The 19,966-nt window shown below is 42.3% G+C and overlaps 1 protein-coding gene and 1 long non-coding RNA gene across 3 annotated transcripts in view; one reads left to right on the plus strand and one right to left on the minus strand.

Moving 5' to 3' along the window:
• Window positions 1–10,741, plus strand: part of LOC140905123 (uncharacterized) — a 39,774-nt gene extending 29,033 nt beyond the window's left edge. For both annotated transcript variants that reach the window (XR_012156760.1, XR_012156761.1), the window contains 2 exons: window positions 6,485–6,630; window positions 10,621–10,741. This is a non-coding gene — a long non-coding RNA (uncharacterized lncRNA). The remainder of the gene's footprint in view (window positions 1–6,484; window positions 6,631–10,620) is intronic.
• A 1,421-nt stretch (window positions 10,742–12,162) lies between these two features.
• Window positions 12,163–19,616, minus strand: YEATS4 (YEATS domain containing 4). Its single transcript, XM_073327812.1, has 7 exons — window positions 19,426–19,616; window positions 18,516–18,635; window positions 17,078–17,144; window positions 16,893–16,987; window positions 15,312–15,404; window positions 15,144–15,231; window positions 12,163–13,214 (listed from the first exon to the last, which is right to left on the minus strand). The coding sequence occupies exons 1-7, from the start codon at window positions 19,474–19,476 to the stop codon at window positions 13,045–13,047; spliced, it is 684 nt and encodes a 227-aa protein (XP_073183913.1). The 5' UTR covers window positions 19,477–19,616; the 3' UTR covers window positions 12,163–13,044.
• Between the last annotated feature and the right edge of the window lie 350 nt (window positions 19,617–19,966).

The raw sequence follows: 19,966 nt of genomic DNA on the forward strand, positions 1-19,966 counted from the left end.
CATTTGCTGAACAGTTCCAAAGTAAGTAATTGCTTCCTTGCGTGATTCAGCACAGTCAACACCTACAAGGTTTAGTGCAACGGTTCTCAAACTTTTGTACTGATGACCCCTTTCACATAACAAGCCTCTGAGTGCGACCCCCCCCATATAAATTAAAAACCCCTTTTATATATTTAACACCATTATAAATTCTGGAGGCAAAGTGGGGTTTCTGGTGGAGGCTGACAGTTCGCGACCCCCCTAGAACAACCTTGCGACTCCCTGAGGGGTCCCGACCCCCAGTTTGAGAACCTCTGGTTTAGTGTGTGGTTTCCACAGCTGGAGAAAATACAGTTTGAATTACGCTCAAGCAGAACTGCTTGTACACCTTTGTACTTCGAAGCCATATTAGATCCATTGTCATAGGCTTGACCAATGCAGACTTGAAAATCTAACTTAAAACCTTTTAGAATTGCTAGGCCTCGAGCAGCAATTTCTTTTCCAGTTTTTCTCTTAAAATTATCAAACAAAATAAACCTTTCTTCAAGTGAAAATTTTGAGCTGTCTACAATCTTAACATATCGAATAACAATAGTAGTCTGTTCTTTGTGAGAACAATCTGGACTGATATCAACAATGACTGAAAAATACTTGGCATTTCGAATCTCATCAAGAATTAAAAGTCTGGAAAACATGACCTGTGAGGAAAGAATGAAAAAATTGGGTTTGGTTAGTATGGAGAGGAGAAGACTGAGGGGGGACATAACAGTTTTCAAGTACATAAAAGGTTGTTACAAGGAGGAGGGAGAAAAATTGTTCTCTTTCAAAAATTGTTCTCTTTAACCTTTGAGGATACGGCAAGAAGCAAGGGACTTAAATTGCAGCAAGGGCAGTTTAAGTTGGACATTAGGAAAAACTTCCTAACTATCAGGGTGGTTAAGCACTGGAATAAATTGCCAAGGGAGGTTATAGAATCTCCATCATTAGAGATTTTTAAGAGCAGATTAGACAAACACCTGTCAGGGATGGTGAAGATAATACTTAGTCCTGCCTTAAGGGCAGGGGACTGGACTAGAAGACCTTTCAAGATCCCTTCCAGTCCTATGATTCTATGATTTCAAGTCTTTCCACAGGAAAGCCACATATAAAAATGTTAATGGTTGTTATGTTATTTACATTGATGTGAGCTTAATAAATTACTAGGCAATAATAGAGGCAGATTTGTAATACACAGATTTGCACAAGACCACCAGATGGCCTGCACATCAAAGATTCAGAGAAGAGCAGTTTAAACAATGGAGAATACTTACACTGTTGTGAAGATTCCTGACAAAAGTCTGCTAGTCTTTGTTCTCTTGAAAGTAAAACTTTTTAAATACATGCAGAGATGATCTACCTCTCACGGAAATGGATCACTCAGAAGATAATGGGACTCAACCTTTAACTTTTAAGGCATCAGGTTGAATCCAAAACAGGTAGGTAATGACCTAGAGTATTTGCCTAGTGGGCAGTCCACATTGCCAAATTCAGCACCAGCGGACAGGCCAAAGATTGAACATTAAGAAGCTGAACTACCTTCCCACCTTTAGAAGTGGTCCCAGCCCCACAGGCAGGCATGGAGTAGGGATTTGCTTGGAGGCCAGATCACCTGGGTGGACTACTACCACTCTCCAGCTCCAGCAGAGACCCAGTGCCAAGCAGGGCTCATCTCACTCTGCTGTACAATGACCATTTCCAAAGAGGAGAGGGTTGGAAAGAGGCAGGGAAGGAAGCAATCCTTCCCCCAAGCAGTACAGAGCTAGTGAATCCCTTCTACAGGGAATGGGAAGGACCACATGGTCACGGACCTTCCCTCTCCACCTCCAGCTTGCTCCTTGATCACTTCCAACCACACCATGCACTCCAACACACTTATCTAAAGTGATCGCTCTCCTTACAATGTGTATGATAATCAAGTTGGGCCATTTCCAGCACAAATCCAGGTTTTCTTTCCCCCCCCCCCCCCCCCCCAAAACCCACTCTCCTGTTGGTAATAGTAATTGTAAGGAGAGTGGTCACTTTAGATAAGCTATTACCAACAGGAGAGTGGGTTTGGGGTGGGGTGGGGGGGAGAAAACCTGGATTTGTGCTGGAAATGGCCCAACTTGATTATCATACACATTGTAAGGAGAGTGATCACTTTAGATAAGCTATTACCAGCAGGAGAGTGGGGTGGGAGGAGGTATTTTTTCATGCTTTGTGTGTATAAAAAGATCTTCTACACTTTCCACAGTATGCATCCGATGAAGTGAGCTGTAGCTCACGAAAGCTTATGCTCAAATAAATTGGTTAGTCTCTAAGGTGCCACAAGTACTCCTTTTCTTTTTATACAACATGCAGACAAAAGGCATAGAGCCTGATTTTCCCCCCATTTATAACTCTTATCCTCTTATAACTTAATAAAAATACTGTACTTGCAGCAAAAATAGGTAATCAGCCACCATATTGGTGATGGCAGATGCAAAGTTACAAACCGGGGTATAAACCTGCGACGCACTTTGGGATCCTGTGGCATTAAAGTCATTACATCAATATAGAATTAGTAGTAGTAGCAGTAGCTTTGCCTGCCAGTTCTCATCTTACTTCAAATATCAGCTGAAAAACTCTTGCTTATATGCCTCTTAATTTTTTTCTTTCTTTGTTTTTGGGCTCATGAATGAATACTATAATTTGTTTCCCCGAACAATGTCTCTACACAATTCTTTTATGCAACTTATACCATATACTAGGAACACACAATTCTGAATGCATTAAAACGTTTTAGGCTACAGTTTGCCTGAAATATGAGTTTTTAAACTGAATTTACATTGTACCGTAAGCTGTCACCAACAATATTTTCCATAGGAAAATGTACAAAAGATGTACAGAACACTGGAAAGGGAAACACCACAAAAATAGGAATTAGCTGAAATATTTCTTCAACTGTGACCCTTAGAAAAACTGCCAACATTTCAGATTAAAATACTCTTTAAGCAGCAGAGGGAAGAACATCAGATAGATGTTTTCTGTGCTATAAATTATAGCAGTTGTCCACTGCTGTGAGAATACAGTAGAACAGTGTTTCCCAAACTTGGGACGCCGTTTGTTCAGGGAAAACCCCTGGTGGGCCGGGCCGGTTTGTCTACCTGCCGCATCTGCAGGTTCGGCCGATTGCGGCTCCCACTGGCCGCAATTTGCCGTATCCGGCCAATGGGGTCTGCGGGAAGCAGCGGCCAGTACGTCCCTCGGCCCGTGCCACTTCCCGCAGCCCGCATTGGCCGGGCACAGCGAACCGCGGCCAGTGGGAGCCGTGGTCGGCCGAACCTGCGGATGCAGCAGGTAGACAAACCGGCCCGGCCCACCAGGAGTTTTCCCTGAACAACCGGTGTCCCAAGTTTGGGAAACACTGCAGTAGAAGATGGAGCAAAGATGCCAACTACTATTATTTCAACACTCAAGTGACTTAGAATTTAAAGTAGCTATCCAGGAAAAAAGGAGACGAGCTATCCATCCTGATGCTGATGAACTCTTTTTGTGACTTATTCTCCAGGACTTCCAAGATGTTTTCCCCTGAATGTTTAAATGTAAATTTCAGTTTCTGTCATGTAATATCTCCTTGTAAAAGAACTGTTTTACTAGACGCTTATATCATTTAGAGTCCTGGCTTAGACCCTCTTAAAACTGAAACATTCCATTATGAATTATTTGCATGCTGTGTACCGTAAACCCCAGGTTAAAAAAAGAAATCCATACTAATTCATTATATTTTAAAAGTCCAAAGAGGAACAAGATGCATATGAAACAATAAGCTCATCTCATGATCTTTCACTGTTGTCACCATTTTCCTGCCATCAGTCTACTTCATATCTTCCATACTTAAATAAAGAATGTTTTTTAACCATTTCCCTCTGAAGTATGGAGTACTGACCACAGTTAGATAGGATACTGGTCTAGATGGACTCTAGTTTGAAATAGTATGACAGTTCTTACGTTCCTATATTCCTGTGAATCCACCTATGTTTACTCCTGTTACACTTATCTCAATTTAGATTGCAAACTGTGCAGAGCAGGGACTCCATCTATTAGTTTTGCACACCCTACACACATCTATGGCATTCTTTATTATTTAAGTTCTTATTAGACAAGTTCAGCGGCCAGCAATTGAATGTTAAAGTCAAAATTTTAAAACCTGGTTTTCTTACAGATGCAAATACTTGTGTGCACAAGCAAATTATGCCATGTAATAGGACATCTGTGTGACATCATTTTTGTCTACATATAATTGCAGGTACATAATATCCCCTTGAAAAAGCACACAAAAAGGGAGCATGGGTTATAAAAACTGGACCCTGACAAATAAATGAGAGTTGCAGTCCCTGTCATGCAATAATTATCTCCATTTGGACCCAGACACAATTCCTATGACTGAGCCCTGCAGTCAGGCAAATACTTGAGGCTAAATTCAGCTCACAGCAGTGAGGTGCAAATGCCCCGTCCTCCCCCCTGCACTCACCCTCAGGATTTATCCTTTAATTAATTTCAGTAGCAGGGGTAAGTACAGTATGGCTGCTGCTGCAGCAATCCAGAAGATGGATTTGAGTGCATGGTTACATTGTCACTGAAATTTGACCCAGCTGCCCCTCCATCCAGAGGGTAAGAGAGTCCACTGAGAACTCAACCCATGGCAGCATTGGCTGATCATGTGCTCTGTAGGTAAGAGATGGGAAACTGTCCAGGGATCCCTGAGGAAGCTGTAGGAATTGGAATCTGCCCCCCATTCCAAGAAATATCTGAATTGGCATTGCTGGCTCACAGGGCTGTAAAAGTTTCACAGCAGGCTAGATGTGATTTCATCCCATCTACAGAAGCAAGAACAAATCATACTGAAAGGTCTGGCTCAATGATCACCCCCTGAGCATGATATATTCAGACCTTCATGATGCTCAGGGATAAAAACGTGTAAGATATATGAATATACCTAAAGCCCATAAACACAAATATGTATTGGTTTGAAGGCCAAGAGCAGTAAAACATTGCCCAAATGGGAAAATAGTTCCTAAGATTGTAGCAAGTTGTCTGACTCAAGAGTATTTTTTTTTCTGTACCTGCCAATGGCCCCTGGACACAGGTCACTACTGATTATCCTTCCAGAATTTTTTAAAAAGTGCTAAAAATCTTCAGTGTAAAAAGCTACTTTATGGGTCCAGTGAGAAGTTCCCCTTTTCCTGCCCAAAACCAAATTATTAAGTTGTTATTGAGATGGTTAGGACAATTTTGCACGTTTGCCTGTTGGTGTTTGGAAAGCAGCCTGGAGTGCTATTGAAATTGTATTCCTATTTAAGGAGCAAGGTAATATTATTCTGAAATGGACTCAGGATTTATGACAAATATATTAAAACCCCCAAACAAAATAGTCTTCACGACAACATCGCTGAAAGTGACCTCAAGCCAATGTGGGAAGGAACAAATCAACAAAGAGAGTGACCGAGTATTCCCTCCGTTCAACCTAGCCCACAGGGTCAGGAACTTGAGCTGGCATACAGTATCTAATCACCTGCGGAAGCAGTTTGTCAGTCCATACACCTCTCGTGTATGACAGAAAAGAGACAGAGAGATATGTATGCTTTGAAAACAGTGAAAGATTTATTAAGGAAATTGACAATAGCAGGGAAAGAGGAATGATAACTAGAATAAACAACCCAATACAAATGCAAGTGTGGCTGCCCCCAGTTGGACATGAAGCCCGGAGACCCATACAACCCTTAACCGTCGCTATATTTAAACTAAACTAAAGGAAAACACAATCTACCCCAATACTGTACTCAGGGCCGTCCCTAGCCATTTTGGTGCCCTACTCAGCCCCCCCCCGGGGGGGGGATGTGGGGTCCCAGGCCTCCACGGGGGGGGGGGGTGGCCTCCATGGGGGAGCAGGAGCAGGCTTGAGGGTCGGGGGGAAACCGCCCCCCCAGCATGAGCCGGTGGAGTGGAGCGGGTTGGAGCCGGGTCCCTCCATTTCCTGCCGCTCGGTGAGTGCAGGGCAGGACCGACCCTGCACTCACGGGGCGGCGGGAAGTGGAGCGACCGGGCCCCAGCCTGCTTTGTTCTGCTCCCCTGGCTCCCAGCCTTGCGGCTTGGGGGGCAGGGGGCTACCGCCCCCCCAGCACTCACCAGTGGCGCGGCTGGGAGCCAGCAGCGCAGAGCGGGCTGGGACCGGGTCGCTCCACTTCCCGCCGCCGGTGAGTGTAGGCCCAACGCCTGCTGCAGTCCTCAAGGGAGTGGGGGGCAGGGCTGGGGTGGGAAGAGGCAGGGCAGGGGCTGGAGCAGCATGCAGCTGCGTAGGGCACAGGAAATGTGGTGCCCCAAATTTCCCATTGCCCTGCACAGCTGCGAATTTTGCGTATGGATAGGAATGGCCCTGACTGTACTGAGTCAGAGGAGACAGCTTCAGGTAAGACAAAATAACTGATGGTGGAGTATCTCGTTGTAGCTTGACACCGTGGGTTCCAAATCCTGGACCCCAAACCAAGCTTCGCAGCCTGACTTGGCCTACGGGAGAGAGGAGCATAGGACCCTCAGCGAAGATCTACTGGAACCAGGATTGCAGATAAAGGAGTCGCTGGAATCAGGATATAGGTAGGTGTTATAGTTCATGAGTGATGGTAAGTGATGTCTTCTTGGCCAACGGTGTGGGCCCGAAGTCACTGAGGAGATCCTCGACGTCCGCGGGAATCAATGTGATACCTGGCTGCCGCTCTGGTGGATGGCAAGAATGCTCAGGCACACCATCTTGAATCATGGACTCCATTGATTTCTGTTCCATAATTAACACATTTTATACTAATCATTACAGCAAACACATTAATTCAAACATAAACATTAACGTCATTAAACATACATTTAGGGGAAAACTTCCCAACACCATCCCCATCTCTCCCTTTGACCATGAAAATTCTTAGAGTAAACCCCTGAAATAGACTTCATGTCAGATCCTAGGCATTCTAAAGTGAAATCTACAAAGGGTACAGCTCTAAATGGCTTGGTATTAGAGATGTGGCTTAAGCAGAAATACTAGGACCAAACTGAACGGTGATATAAATGGAGGTGTAAGTTACACATCAGGTTTAAGCAGGTCTGAAAATGGATGGTGATAAATGATATAAAGTTGTAAGTGGTTCAGCAGTGTAGTTTACATGCCAAAAGGACAGATGAGTCAGTGTAGCCGGAAGAATAACTCTCCGGAAGAAGTTAAATAAAGCAATGTTTCTTACAACAACCAGGTAGTTAGTTATCCATATTTTTCCTGTGCTGGGTTTTATTCTTCAAGGCTTTCAATCTGACAACTGTTACCAGTCCTAAATTGCTAAAAAGAAGGACAAGGCAGGGTAAATGAATGAAACGGGATAAAAGAATATGAGAATGCAAAAGATACAGACAGAATACAGAAGGACAACAAAAGAAAATGAGTAAGAGGGAGAGGAGATACTTCACCTTGCTATATCTAGATACTTCAGAGGTCTCAGATCTCACCAGGTTTGCATTTGAAGAATAGTATCCATCGCTCTGGCTCATGCCAACAACGCTCTTTGCTTCCATATCTTCAGTTTGGCCTCTGACCACCAGTCTGGGTGCCCCCTCCAACAAGGATGGGTCTTGGCCACCAGTGACCTACTTACTGTCCTAGAGCATTGTTGGATGAGGCCGGGCAGGCTGCCCCAACAGAGCTGCACTTCTTGTCTAGCTACCACTGTTAGAGGGCTTTCCCGTCACCCTCTCCCCTGGTTCTCGTCACACAGAAAGCAGAAGACCAGAAGTCCAAAGTGCAGGCAATACAATGTTTACTGGGGTTAGTTCCAAGCGAACATGGATACCATAGTTCTACATGTCGGCATAGTCTGATTCCCAGTGTTCCATTCCCAGCTCTGACGCCGCAGAGTGTTTACGCCATGTCCCCCTTCCCAGCTCTGACACTGCAGAGTCTTGCTTATGTCCCTGTTCCCCATTCCCACCTCTTCCTCCTTAGCAGGCCCAAATATACCTGCAGTGCACACCCCTAATCACACTCCTTACACTTATGGTCACATTCTGTTTTGCAGGGTCATGGGTCTTCGTCCCACCTCTTTTGTATTCCATGTGGGGGTAAGGAGTGAGGTTGTGTTCTAGACAATGCCAGGCTTTTCTTTGGCTTTTAGTGTTTCTTATGCCTCCACCCCCTCCCCGCAACTGGTTGCTTGACCTTGGCTTGAGAAAGGAGCTCATATATTACACTCCCACTATGCCTGGTAACACTTTAACTGCTCTATCCCTTATCTCTTCCCATTGTACTAAAAACCCCATCTGGTTGTGGGAAGTTCAACACACAGTATCTTTGTTCATTGTTCTTCACACATATCAGCGTAAGATATATGGATATGAAAAAGTCAAACCCAAAATTCTATCTCAGACTAACAAACGGGCTGATATGCTAACCACCACCCCCTCAGAAGAATCAACCCCATCCCCATGCTGAAAAAGCTGTAGAGGGACAGTGAAGCATAAAACTTTCAGATCAGCAGTTTAGTGAGTTTTTCTTTACTACTGAAAAGTAGTGAAAGGGAAGGTGATCATGGAAGGTAGTTGGCAGTTCCTCTCTCATCCAACCTAAATATTTAGATCTCACATCTCAGACAGCTGTGAGTTAAAATGGGTTAAAATTCTTGGGGTTGGGGGGAAATGGAGTTTGCAATGGAAATAGCAAACTGTGCTTAATTATAAAGCTACCTGTTTGATGCATGAAGTAGGATAACAGATCTGGACTAGTTAACTTGTAACATGATTTATTATGGGACAAGTTTATCTCCCAATCCAGAACATTTTACCTAGCAAGACAATGGAAATAAACCATATTTCTCCTCACCCACCAAAGGATTAGTTTAAACAGAGTCTGAAGCTTTAGTGCTAGACAATTATTGAGACTAAATTATCATACATCTGGGTGAGATCAAGAAGTCTTTTGTTTTACATATGGCACAATCAGGGATTTTTTCCCCCTCTTGAAGAGATTTTAAAATACCACTCTGTGTCATCATTATAATTCAGGATAGAACCACTCTCTGAAGGCAGAAAGTCAGAGTCAACAATGTACATAGCTACCACTTAAATTCACATCCCCAGAAATCATGAACCATAACTATTTGTCTCGAATAATGTGAAAAACATCTTACTCAGGGGTGGCCAAAGTACAGTCTATGGACCTTAACTTTCCATTACAACCCACAGCTGCTTTCTCCAGATAATGTAGATCATGCAGACTACAGGTCCCAGCATGTGCTGCTTCATCTCAGTTCAGATGTCTTGACTTTTAGGTGTATACACTATATGCAAGCTTGGGGATTTAGATGGGCACATGATTAGAAAGGTGAATACATATTCATGTGTCCAACCAACACCATGACTCATATATGCACATGTAGTCACATGCAGGCACAATATTTAGTTTCACACAAGTTTTGGAAAAGTTTGTTTTCTCATACTGCTTACAATCCAATAAAAATCATAATGCTTAGGCTCTGCAATTCTGATAGAAAATTGTAGACAGGTTCTTTGGAAAACTGAATTTTTCTGATACTGCTGAATTCAAGCATGTTTTCTTCATCCTTAGAAACAATTTTCTACTATTGAAGAAAAATACAGAATACACACAAGGAACTTGAACAGTGTAATATGAAATAGTTTCTTGTTTTCCATGAGACAGTCATATCTGCTCAGGAAAAGATTTTGTGACTAATTTTTTTCCCTCCAAGTTAAGACTATTATTTCTGTCTCCTCCTCCCATAGGAACAGCAAGGAAGGAAGGAGAGAAAGAAAAGCATAAAAAGTGAAGTTGAGGGAACAGTGACAAGAAAAAAAATCTTGATTGCCTCAGAAGGAGGAAAAAAAAAAAAGATCACTGGTCTATTACGGGCATGCTCTCTATTACGAAAGCACCAGTCTTGGGTCCATTTTTAAGGCCGAGTTCTGCACTTAAATAAAGTATTCTAATACTATGGTGATAACGATGGTATAAAAACACAGCTGGATAGTGTTTATAGGTTCTTAAGAAATAATAATATCTGAATCATAGCTTTTCTTATCACTAGGCTTGGGAGGATTAGATCATCAGTAAGTGACAGTAGATGTTCATTTCACCAGACACATTAACAAAAATTTACATCTGTAATAACCAGAGTTTACAGATAGGCAAAATAGGAAAAATGCTGCTTGAGAAGAGTTTGATTTAAGAATATTTATTTTGTATATTTTGATGTGATGTGGACAATTGTGTTTTAATGGCAATAAAGCTTTAACTTACTGAAATCTCAAATCTCTATTGTCATTAAAGAATTATGGTCTGATCTCACCTATTGCCTGACCCCTCCTCCCCACCCCAATTTCCTGCAATTAAAAATTTAAGTTAATAAAAATTTTTAAAATGCTTAAAACTAAACATTGATATGTCAAAATTATAAAAAATAAAAATCAAATTCTGCTAGGCTACTTATGACACAGCTTTTCAAGTTCTGTTTCAATTCTTTGGAGGCTCTAGAATTCTGACTGTATGTTACTCATATTCCCATTAGTCTCATTATGTTGACTTATGTACTCCAGAATTAGGATTCACAACTTCAACTCTCAAACCAGGAGATGTCACACACGTTGGCTCAGTGTGAAGATTAAAAAAATTGAGAGGATTTCCTCATTCCCCCACAGTCTCGTGTGGCAGGGCTGTGCAGGAGTAAGTATTGGTTCAATATGTGTTCTAAACCCATTTTTGTCCCACCACTGCTGCAAATTCCCAGGTTTCCTTTACCTCCCCACCTACATCCTATTCCCAAAATAGAAAAAAATTCCAGCGTCTTAAAAGCTACCTCAGGAAACGGAATGCAATTCCCCATAATCTTGTGTGATGGTACTCCTGAAATTCTAGTGACACCTCACAGGTCCAAATCTAGCAAGTAGCTCCAAGAACCCTTTACAATCACAGTCAGGAAAAGTTACCTAAGCTGCTTACATTGTCCACATCACTGTAGTATCCGAGCATCTCATAATCCTTAATGAGCTATGGGTATACTATTATCCCCATTTCACAAGGGATACTGAGGCACAGAGAGGCTAAGTGACTTGTTCAAGGTCACACACTGTGGAAGAACAAGAAACTGAACCATAGTCTCCCAAATCCTAAACTAGTTCCCTAACCACTGGACAATCCTTCCTCTGGATAGTGGCTCTTTTAAGGGTCACCCCTCACTCAGAGGTTGGGAGAGTGACAAGGCATCATCTGAGCTGATGGGGCTTGGGTAAGCCATTGGCCCCTATATCAGTATTTCTCAAACTTTTGTATTGGTGACCCCTTTCACACAGCAAACCTACGAGTGCGACCCCTCCTTATAAATTAAAAAAACATTTTTTGTATTTAACACTATTATAAATGCTGGAGTCAAAGCAGGGTTTGGGGGTGGAGGCTGACAGCTTGCGACCCCCCCCCCCCATGTAATAAGCTTATAACCCCATTTGAGAACCCTTGCCCTATCTAAATCCTATCTTTCCAACTTCAGCCCACACTCAAACCCAGATTAGCAGCTGCAAGGAGTCAGAGGAGCTGCTGTTCTGGAATATAGACATCTATTTTACTTCCCGTCAGTTTAGTACATTTCCACTCCTATTCTCCTCTCATGAGTCTTGCAAGGCATCAGACCAGCAACAATTTGTAGACGGAAGCCACTTGGACCATCTTTTAGAGTCAGCCAGCTTTATTTGAACATTAGACAGTAGTTGGTTCCATGGGAGTTATAACTCTTTGAAACACCTTTAAACAAAGGGTCTTGGCTTGTGCCTTCTCATTTGATTCCCACGTATCTTAGCTGCACTGTGGGATCAGAGAATGAAGGAAAAATCCTTCCAGTTCTATATTAAGTGCAGATATCAAAAAACTGCATTATTTGAAGTAAATTACTTCTATGGAACTGTTTTAAATGTATTTAGTTTACTAAAGTCATGGTCAACAGGCGGTTCATATTAATCTCAAATTTAAAGCAATCCCAATGCTTTGAGTCTTTAAAATCTCACATTAATTCCTGGGGTTTGTGTGTGTATTTAACAGGTGATTATATTGTATAGTGGTAATTTAAAAAATAGCAGGGAAGATAACGCTTTTCATTCCAAGGTCACATTTTATTCCTATGAATAAAGTCAGAGCTGTCAAGGGGAATATGTACTGCTTTTTCGGTAAGGACGTATGCTAGAGTTACTGGAGTTGGTAACAAATAATACAGTATAATAATAATAATATATTAGGCCAACAAAAAGTTGCAAAACATGACAAGTCAACTTACATCTTGGAATATAAGTAATGTGGTTGTATTTATATAAGTCTGATCTACATTTTTATAGTTTGTCTCTGTACCATTTGTACAGTAGTACTGCTAGTTTAAAGAATCTCATCTTCCTGAATCTCTGCCAGCCCACTGTTTCCTCATACCAATATCAGAAAACAGAAGTGCAGATGTAATTTTAAACTGACAGGCTTAATCTACCTGCATACCAAAGATTTTAACCTCTCCCTTCAAATTTACTCATCACACTGGATGTGAAGCCAACAACTAAGAGGAATTTCAGATTCCCAACAGTGAAAAGGCTACTACTATTTTAATGTTCAGTTTTAAAGATTTGTCTCCAATACTTTAGAAAGAGTAAATGGAGTATGAAAACGGATTACATTTTGTAAATTATAGTAACCTGAGATTTATTACAAAGTTACCATGCTGCACTCAATGCAATTTTAAAAAAGTCTGATCTCAAAGAATTACATTCTTTAAAACGATAGAAAAGTAAAAATTGCACATACTTCGACAGTTTAAACACTAGACATTTTTCATCTATAAAGCTGGCCTCATGTACAACAATCTTTTGAAATGAAATTCAAGGATGAAACTGTACATAGTCCCCTCTATGAATTTGAGGGAATATGTTAACATTGTTCCATGATCTAAGTCCCTTTATTTACAGCTAAGTCTCTATCAAATTGATAACTTGTTAAATATCTTTAGACTGGTCATCTTCTTCAAGTTTCCTGATTTCACTCTTTAAACAGTTGATAGTTTCACGACTTGCTTTTAATCTCTCTTTAAGCTCAGCAATTTCAAAACTGGTTTTTTTTTTGGCAGCTTCCAGCTTTTCCCTGGTTTTAACTTCAAGATCTGCAACTGGGATGGTGACAAAGAAAAAAAAAATTTTAGTGCGCTGCAAAATTGCAATTACTCAATATAATGTAACAGAGGGCAGAATCTGTTTCACAGAATCTTCACTACTGGTAATGCATGGACCCTAAAAGAATCCAGAAGGACCTTCAGATCCCATTTTGGAGTTTGCATGGCTGGAAGTTGGGCTCCTATTCCCTACCAGGTGCAAAAAAAAAGCACCTTGCCCTCAATGCCTTACCACAATAGTTATTCTACATGTCTCAGATATACAGTGGCACAGAATCTGTCTTTCCAAGTATCCTACAGAAATTGCAGTATTGAAATACTGTAAATTCCAGCTTTTTAGCTTATGCACAAAAACATTGTGAGAATGTTACTTTCCCCATGTCTCCGTTTTTGGCGGGCAGGGCAACAGAAATCTGAATAGAACACTGGCACTCCACTGCATCGCAAAAACATCACCCCTCCCATTTGTGGGATATTAAATTAAACAGCCCATGCTCCAGGAAGGTCCTACTCGATATCTTCTTCCACAAGCATATTTATGAGAAATGCAAATAAGGAAACACCTCTAATACTTTGGCTGTAGAGCAATAAATCACTTCTATCCATGCCTAGTAGAAACATGTAGCCATTTTTTTAGTTTAAATGTAAAAGTTTGACATGCTCAAAAGTAAAGTCATAAAACATTTTCTACTGTCCAATTAACAAAGTAACAAGCTACAAATACAAAAAATAATCCTCAGTACTTTTGTGAGATAAGTATTTTACAAATGAGGAAACTGGTAAAGACATTATTTCCACCGCACAGATGATAAAACTAAGGCAGGAAAGTCAAGTGATTTACCAAAGTCGACACAGCACTACAGTGGCAACGCTGAGATTAGAATCCAGCATTTTCTGGCTTTCAAAGCTATATGGACTCCCTTAGTCCTCAGTTTTAGGTATCTCAAAAGTATCTTAAGTAATATAATTTACTGACAATACTTAAATGAGAGGGGTAACATACAGACAGGAGGACAGAACCAAAGTGTAAGTGTCCTGGAGAGATTAGAGCAGCAGAGTTATAGTCAGCAATGTGAGATGTGGAATGAATATATATTAAATCTATGCTCTGGGTATAGGAAATCAGAAAGCTGAAGCAAAATCTGAAGGAGGGGATAAGTCAAATAGCCACACCAGTCAATATTAATAAAGTTTATTTTCATTTTATCGCCTTAATGCCCTCAATACTTAAAGAAAGCATTATAGTTGCAAAGGAAACAAAGAATTAGGAAAGAGGTTGGATAGGGAGGTGACTCTATAAAAGTCTTATCTTAAGAAATGGTCTACAGCATGAAAGTTTGAGAACTTCATTTAGAAAACAAGTAATGGTAACTATTCACTCCATCCCAAAATAGCTGCTCGCTTCAGGTAAAGGTGTTGAAATATTAAATATTGCAATTCTAAGTTCAATCTCTGAGTTCAGTTAATATCCTATTTAGATGAACGGGGGAAGTTCACACCTCAAATCTATTGGGCAACTTAATTCCTTGTGAGAGGTTTCACAGTGGTAGCTGTGTTAGTCTGTACCAGCAAAAACAACAAGGAGTCCTTGTAGCACAAGGACCCCTCAGGGGTTTTTTCATTCCTTGTGTTACTCTCTGACTTCACTGGAATTACATGAACGATAAATATTTCTATCAGCCTTCATATAGAATTATTCACAAGTAAACGATTGTGAAAAATGTACAAATCTGAAACCTTCAGATCCTAAAATTAGTATAATACTTAATAGATATGTCTGTAGAGATGTTTTTCAAAAACATATAGAGATCTTTCCACATACAAATTTCACTTTACAGCAGCAGACAAAGATAATTAAAAACATTAATGGTTAATCTTAACTTCTAAAATTCATGTGTGACATTAGAATTATCAGTTGGCACTTACACTCTGTTTCATGCTTATAAGCTCCTAGCGTTAGCTGACGAGATGTTGTCAAAAGCTGCTGCATCATAGCAGTAGGATCTTGAAATATCTAATAGAGGAGAAAAATACACACCTGTTATCAATCTCACTATTTAAAAACAAAACCTTTAATATGTTCTCTTTTCTTACCATCTCATCATAAAACTCAGATACTACAGTTTTCTTTCCCAGTATTGCATTGGTGTCAGACTGAAACAGCTTCAGCAAATGGTACAAAGTTACCTGTGCAATGAAAACAGATAGACCTGAATAAATGTAATATGACCACTTTAAGAAAAAATAAGTGATACACCAGAATGGAATTAAAACATTCATTGCTCTTTTTGCTGTGCAAGCATATAGGATTTTTAAAACCCTGTAAGAATTCAAGAACTAAACCGATCTTCTGATACTGTTTAAACTTTAACAGAATAACTGAATTTAATATTAATTGTTAAACAACTTAAGCATCCTGAAGCCAAATGTTTGGCTGGATTTGGAAAGGGTCTAGGGAAAGTAAAATAGAAAATAAGATAAACGAAGACTGATCTATAAATGCTACTATAATAATTACCTTTTTTCAAACATTCAATGAGTTGGTGCACAACAAGCCAGGAAGTGCATCTGCAGAACACTAGCTAGCCACACAACAATATCCCATGTGGACACAGCTACAGCACTAACAGCAGTAAGTCAAAGCACGCTACAGAACTTTGCAAGCACGATGTAGCTGGCTATAGATTCACATGCTAGGTTTCTGTGCACCAGCTCACCATGTAGACAAACTCTGAGCACAGAAAAGATCACTTGGTTCACGTGGGACCCTATGCATACGGATGCCTAACAAAACACAGTTAGGAAGTGCTTCTCAATATTAATCTAGATTTATATCACCCCTCGATGAAGTTCTTCTCCAAGAGTTCCTTTTCTATTATTCTGTGGGAGGTGATAGGTAATGGAATAGGCTGTGAGCTTACCTACAAACCCCTGGTTATTCATGGGAGGCCAGGCCATCCATGTGGAAGCAACATGGATTCACAATGGCTCTGGCTCTAATCAACAAATCCCAACAACTCTGCCCTTTCCACTCCTTCCCTTAAGCAAACCAGTTAAGTGCCACAGAGATGGCCAATACCTGATTCCAGTTGGAAGAATTGTACATAATGGAGGGCAGGGAGGGAAAAAAGAGACAATCCAGGCTATTTTATCTACTTTGATCCTCTTTGGAACACCTTACAGTTCTTTTCCTTCCTTCAACACCATTCAAAAAGTGTGTAATCCATCATATTCCTCCGTAGTGTTAATCAGGTCAAGGAAAGCATAAAGAGTTTGAGAGTTTTGGACAAGGAGAAAGGACTAAGCTCTTGCGATCATGGTAATTTACAAATTCTGTTTTCAACGAGTAGGCATTCCCTTCCCACCTTCAGGCACCACAGTGCTACTTGACACGTGCTTTCCCTATCTATACTTAGTTTAAAAGTGTGAAAGCCAGCTATGCACTGGGATTCAATGCACAATAAAAAATGACTCCAAAAGCTGAGTAATAGCACACATTATCTTGAAGATGCATCCAAAAGTGAAGGGTAGGCATACAGTAATGAAGACATTAAACATGCTGTGACTTAGTATTAGAACTTTTTCTGGTCAACTGCATCCCATGTCAAAGTTTTATAAATGCACAATACACTACACATAAATAAAGGTTTATTAAAAGCCAAAAAATGTACTTACAGGTCTTTCATTGGGATCAATAAAAAATATCTTGATGATGATTTCAAATTCACCCCAACCCGTTTCAGTGATTTCATATGGTGGTTTGGTAACAACTGCAGTGAAAAAAATAGTGGCAGGAACACAGATAACTTATAGTCTCATTATGTGAGAGCTATGTACAAACCATAAAAAAACAAACTTACCTCTTAAAGGATTACCATAGCTTTCATGTAGTTTAAATTGAATTTTCTTCACATAAGCAGACATATCCTAAAATGTAAACACTGTAGCCAATTATTTCCAGATATTAAACCACACTGAACAGTTTCTCTCATTGTCTCTTCCCCTCCACATATCTATTATGTTTACTAATGTGGCAAACTTTAACTATCTGCCAAAACCAAGCTATACTCCAGATTAAAAAATCCACATAATCTCTTGCTACATTTCTCTCTGATGACATCAATCTAATTTATTTTCTGTATGATCCTTGCAGAAATATAGATTATTTTTAACTGCCAGTCTATATAACTCACCTTTTGCCAAACACTTATCTGCACACCTTTTCCCTAATGCCAGCTCTAAATTTGTACATATAATTAATGTGTTATACTGGAGATGAAGAAGCTATTCTAACTGTGCCTGTATTTTCTTCTGACCCCAACACAATGCTAAGAGCCTTTCTGGCATTTCTTAAGTGACACTGTCATTACAACATTTGCTATATTTTAACAGGTAAGGCCCCAATTGTGCAATTATGCATGTGCTTAACTTTGAAGTCAATGGGTCCACTAACATGCTTAAAGTTAAATATGAATGTAAGGGCTTGGCTACACTTGTGAATTAGAACACATTAAAGCAGCCCCGGGTGCCCTAGCTCACTACCCGTCCACACTGGCAAGGCACGTAGAGTGCTCTGACTCCACGGCTAGAGTGCTCCTGGTACTCCACCTGGGCAAGAAAATTAAACACTTGTTGCGCCTTGGCTGAAACGCCCGGTTGTCAGTGTGAACAAGGTATTGCATTACTGCGCTCTGATCAGCCTCTGGAAATGTCCCGTAATCCCCTTAAGTCAAGTGGTCACTCTTCTCATTGTTTTAGAATCGCTGCAGGAATGCGGATATGCCCTTTGAAAGCTCCGTTTCTGACAGCCGGCTGCTTATCTGCTCTGAGACAAAGCAACCATGACTGTGGAATGCTGTGAGAGAGAGAGAGAGAGGCGGTGGGGAGGGGGGGTCTGCTGCTGTCTGAACTTACAAGACAACATGCTGACATGCTCTCTCTCCCCCCACATACACATAACACACTCCCTGTCACACTCCACCCCTCCCCCTCATTTGAAAAGCATGTTGCAGCCACCTGCATGCTGGGATAACTACCACAATGCACTGCTCTCTCTGTGGCCATTGCAAGAGCTGCTAATGTGGCCACACCAGTGCGCTTGTAGCTGTCAGTGTGGACAGACTGCAGCGCTTTCCCTACTGCACTCTACAAAGGCTGGTTTAACTCAAAGCGCTCTACATCTGCAAGTGTAGCCATGCCGTAAGTGTTTGCAGAATTAAGGCCTATATCTAGACAGATGACAATTTATGGTAAACATTTCTAGTTCATCTTTTGGTCAATAATCAACTTTTTGCCTACCTCATTTCTGTAGGGCTTTACATAAACTGTCCACTGATGTGTGTGTCCATCTTCCTCTCTCTTCTTTCCAAAATAACGTGCAACATTTCCATAAACTATAGGTTTCACAATAGTAACACCCTTTAAAAAAGAAAAATGATCAGCCGCTCATAAATGATAACTGAAACTAATCCTGTTGAGAAGCCACATGATATATAACAGCTGCTATTTTTACTTCACAATTTAAGCTATTCTGCCATTTGTATCTGTTTTGTTTAAAACATGTATTTTATCATTATGAGATCTGAGAGACTCCATCTGACAGAGAAATTAACGTTTCTGAGCCGCATAAATAACCTTCCAGTATGGAGGCTACCCGTGGTAAGGGGGAAAAAGAAGGGGTGAAAAATGCGTTTTCCAAAAGACCAGCACAGCAGTTATGAAGCGCCCGCAGCGTGCTGAACCACTCTCTTTGCCCCTCAGCAGAGGCCAAGAGCCAGGTGACGTTGGGAGACCGAGTTGCCCTCCGGCTCAAGCCGCCCAGCCCCGCAGAGCGGGCATGGCGGGACCCGCTCTGTGGTACGGACAGGAAACTTCGGTGCCCCGCCCGCGGGTTAAGGCTGGTCTCTACCACCGCGTGCAGCGAGCGGGGCTCCCCCCGGCGGCTGCTGCTCCTCGCTCTGGCGGGGACGCGGGCTTTACCCGCGCTGCTGCGGCGGCGGCACTGGCCCTTGGGGCGGGGGGCTGCCAAGCGGTGAACGCGCCGGGGCCGCCACCCCCCGCGGCTGCTTGCACCCCGCGGCGGGCACTGGGCGCAGCTACGCAGCCCCTCCCCGTGCGGAGCCCCCAGCAAGCCGAGCGCGCCCGGGGGAGGTGGGGACAGGCGCCCTCCCGCCCCCGGCGGAGAAAGGAACCCGGCCCCGGCCGGCACCTTCACTCTTCCCCCGGAGTCAGGCCCGAACTCAGCCATTCTCTTGAACATATTGCAGCGCGGGGAACCGCCCGGGGCCGCGCCGGCCGCTCGCGCTCAGCCCCCTGCTCCGCGGCAGCGAGGCCAGGCCCGCGCGCAGCTCCGGCCACGGCTCGCGCCTTCCTTCCCCGCCGCCAGATCAGGTGGGGGTGGGTTACCCGCCAGACCCCGGCCCGTGCCCCTGGCGCTTCTACGTCACCAGGGAGGCAGCCCGCCCGCGTGCAGCGCGAGGTCACCCCGCCCCCCTATGGCAAGAAGCCACCGCCAACACTAGTCGGGTGTCACCGGGTCCGTGATGTCACCTTGCCCCGCCCGCTAGGGGAAGAGGAGAAAGGGGCGGAGCGGGGAGGGGGAGTCGAGGCAGGCCAGAGGGCAGGTGGGCTGGTGGTGAAAGCTAGAGCGGGGTCATACACGGGGGGCGGCAGAGGGGTAACCTGGCCACAGATGCAGCTAACCACAGAGCCCTTGAAACAGTGTGATTGCTAAATATTTGTCTTGTTGG

Source organism: Lepidochelys kempii, chromosome 1 (assembly GCF_965140265.1).
Source record: "Lepidochelys kempii isolate rLepKem1 chromosome 1, rLepKem1.hap2, whole genome shotgun sequence".
NCBI lineage: Eukaryota > Metazoa > Chordata > Testudines > Cheloniidae > Lepidochelys > Lepidochelys kempii.

Excerpts from the sequence above, each read along its gene's own strand:
- YEATS4 (XM_073327812.1), bottom strand. The coding sequence starts at position 19,476 with ATGTTCAAGAGAATGGCTGAGTTCGGGCCTGACTCCGGGGGAAGAGTG. Across the intron at positions 15,405-16,892 it reads TTGATCCCAATGAAAGACCT|GTAACTTTGTACCATTTGCT; the intron begins GTAAGTACATTT and ends TTCATTGCACAG. Across the intron at positions 15,232-15,311 it reads CTGAGTTTTATGATGAGATG|ATATTTCAAGATCCTACTGC; the intron begins GTAAGAAAAGAG and ends CTCCTCTATTAG.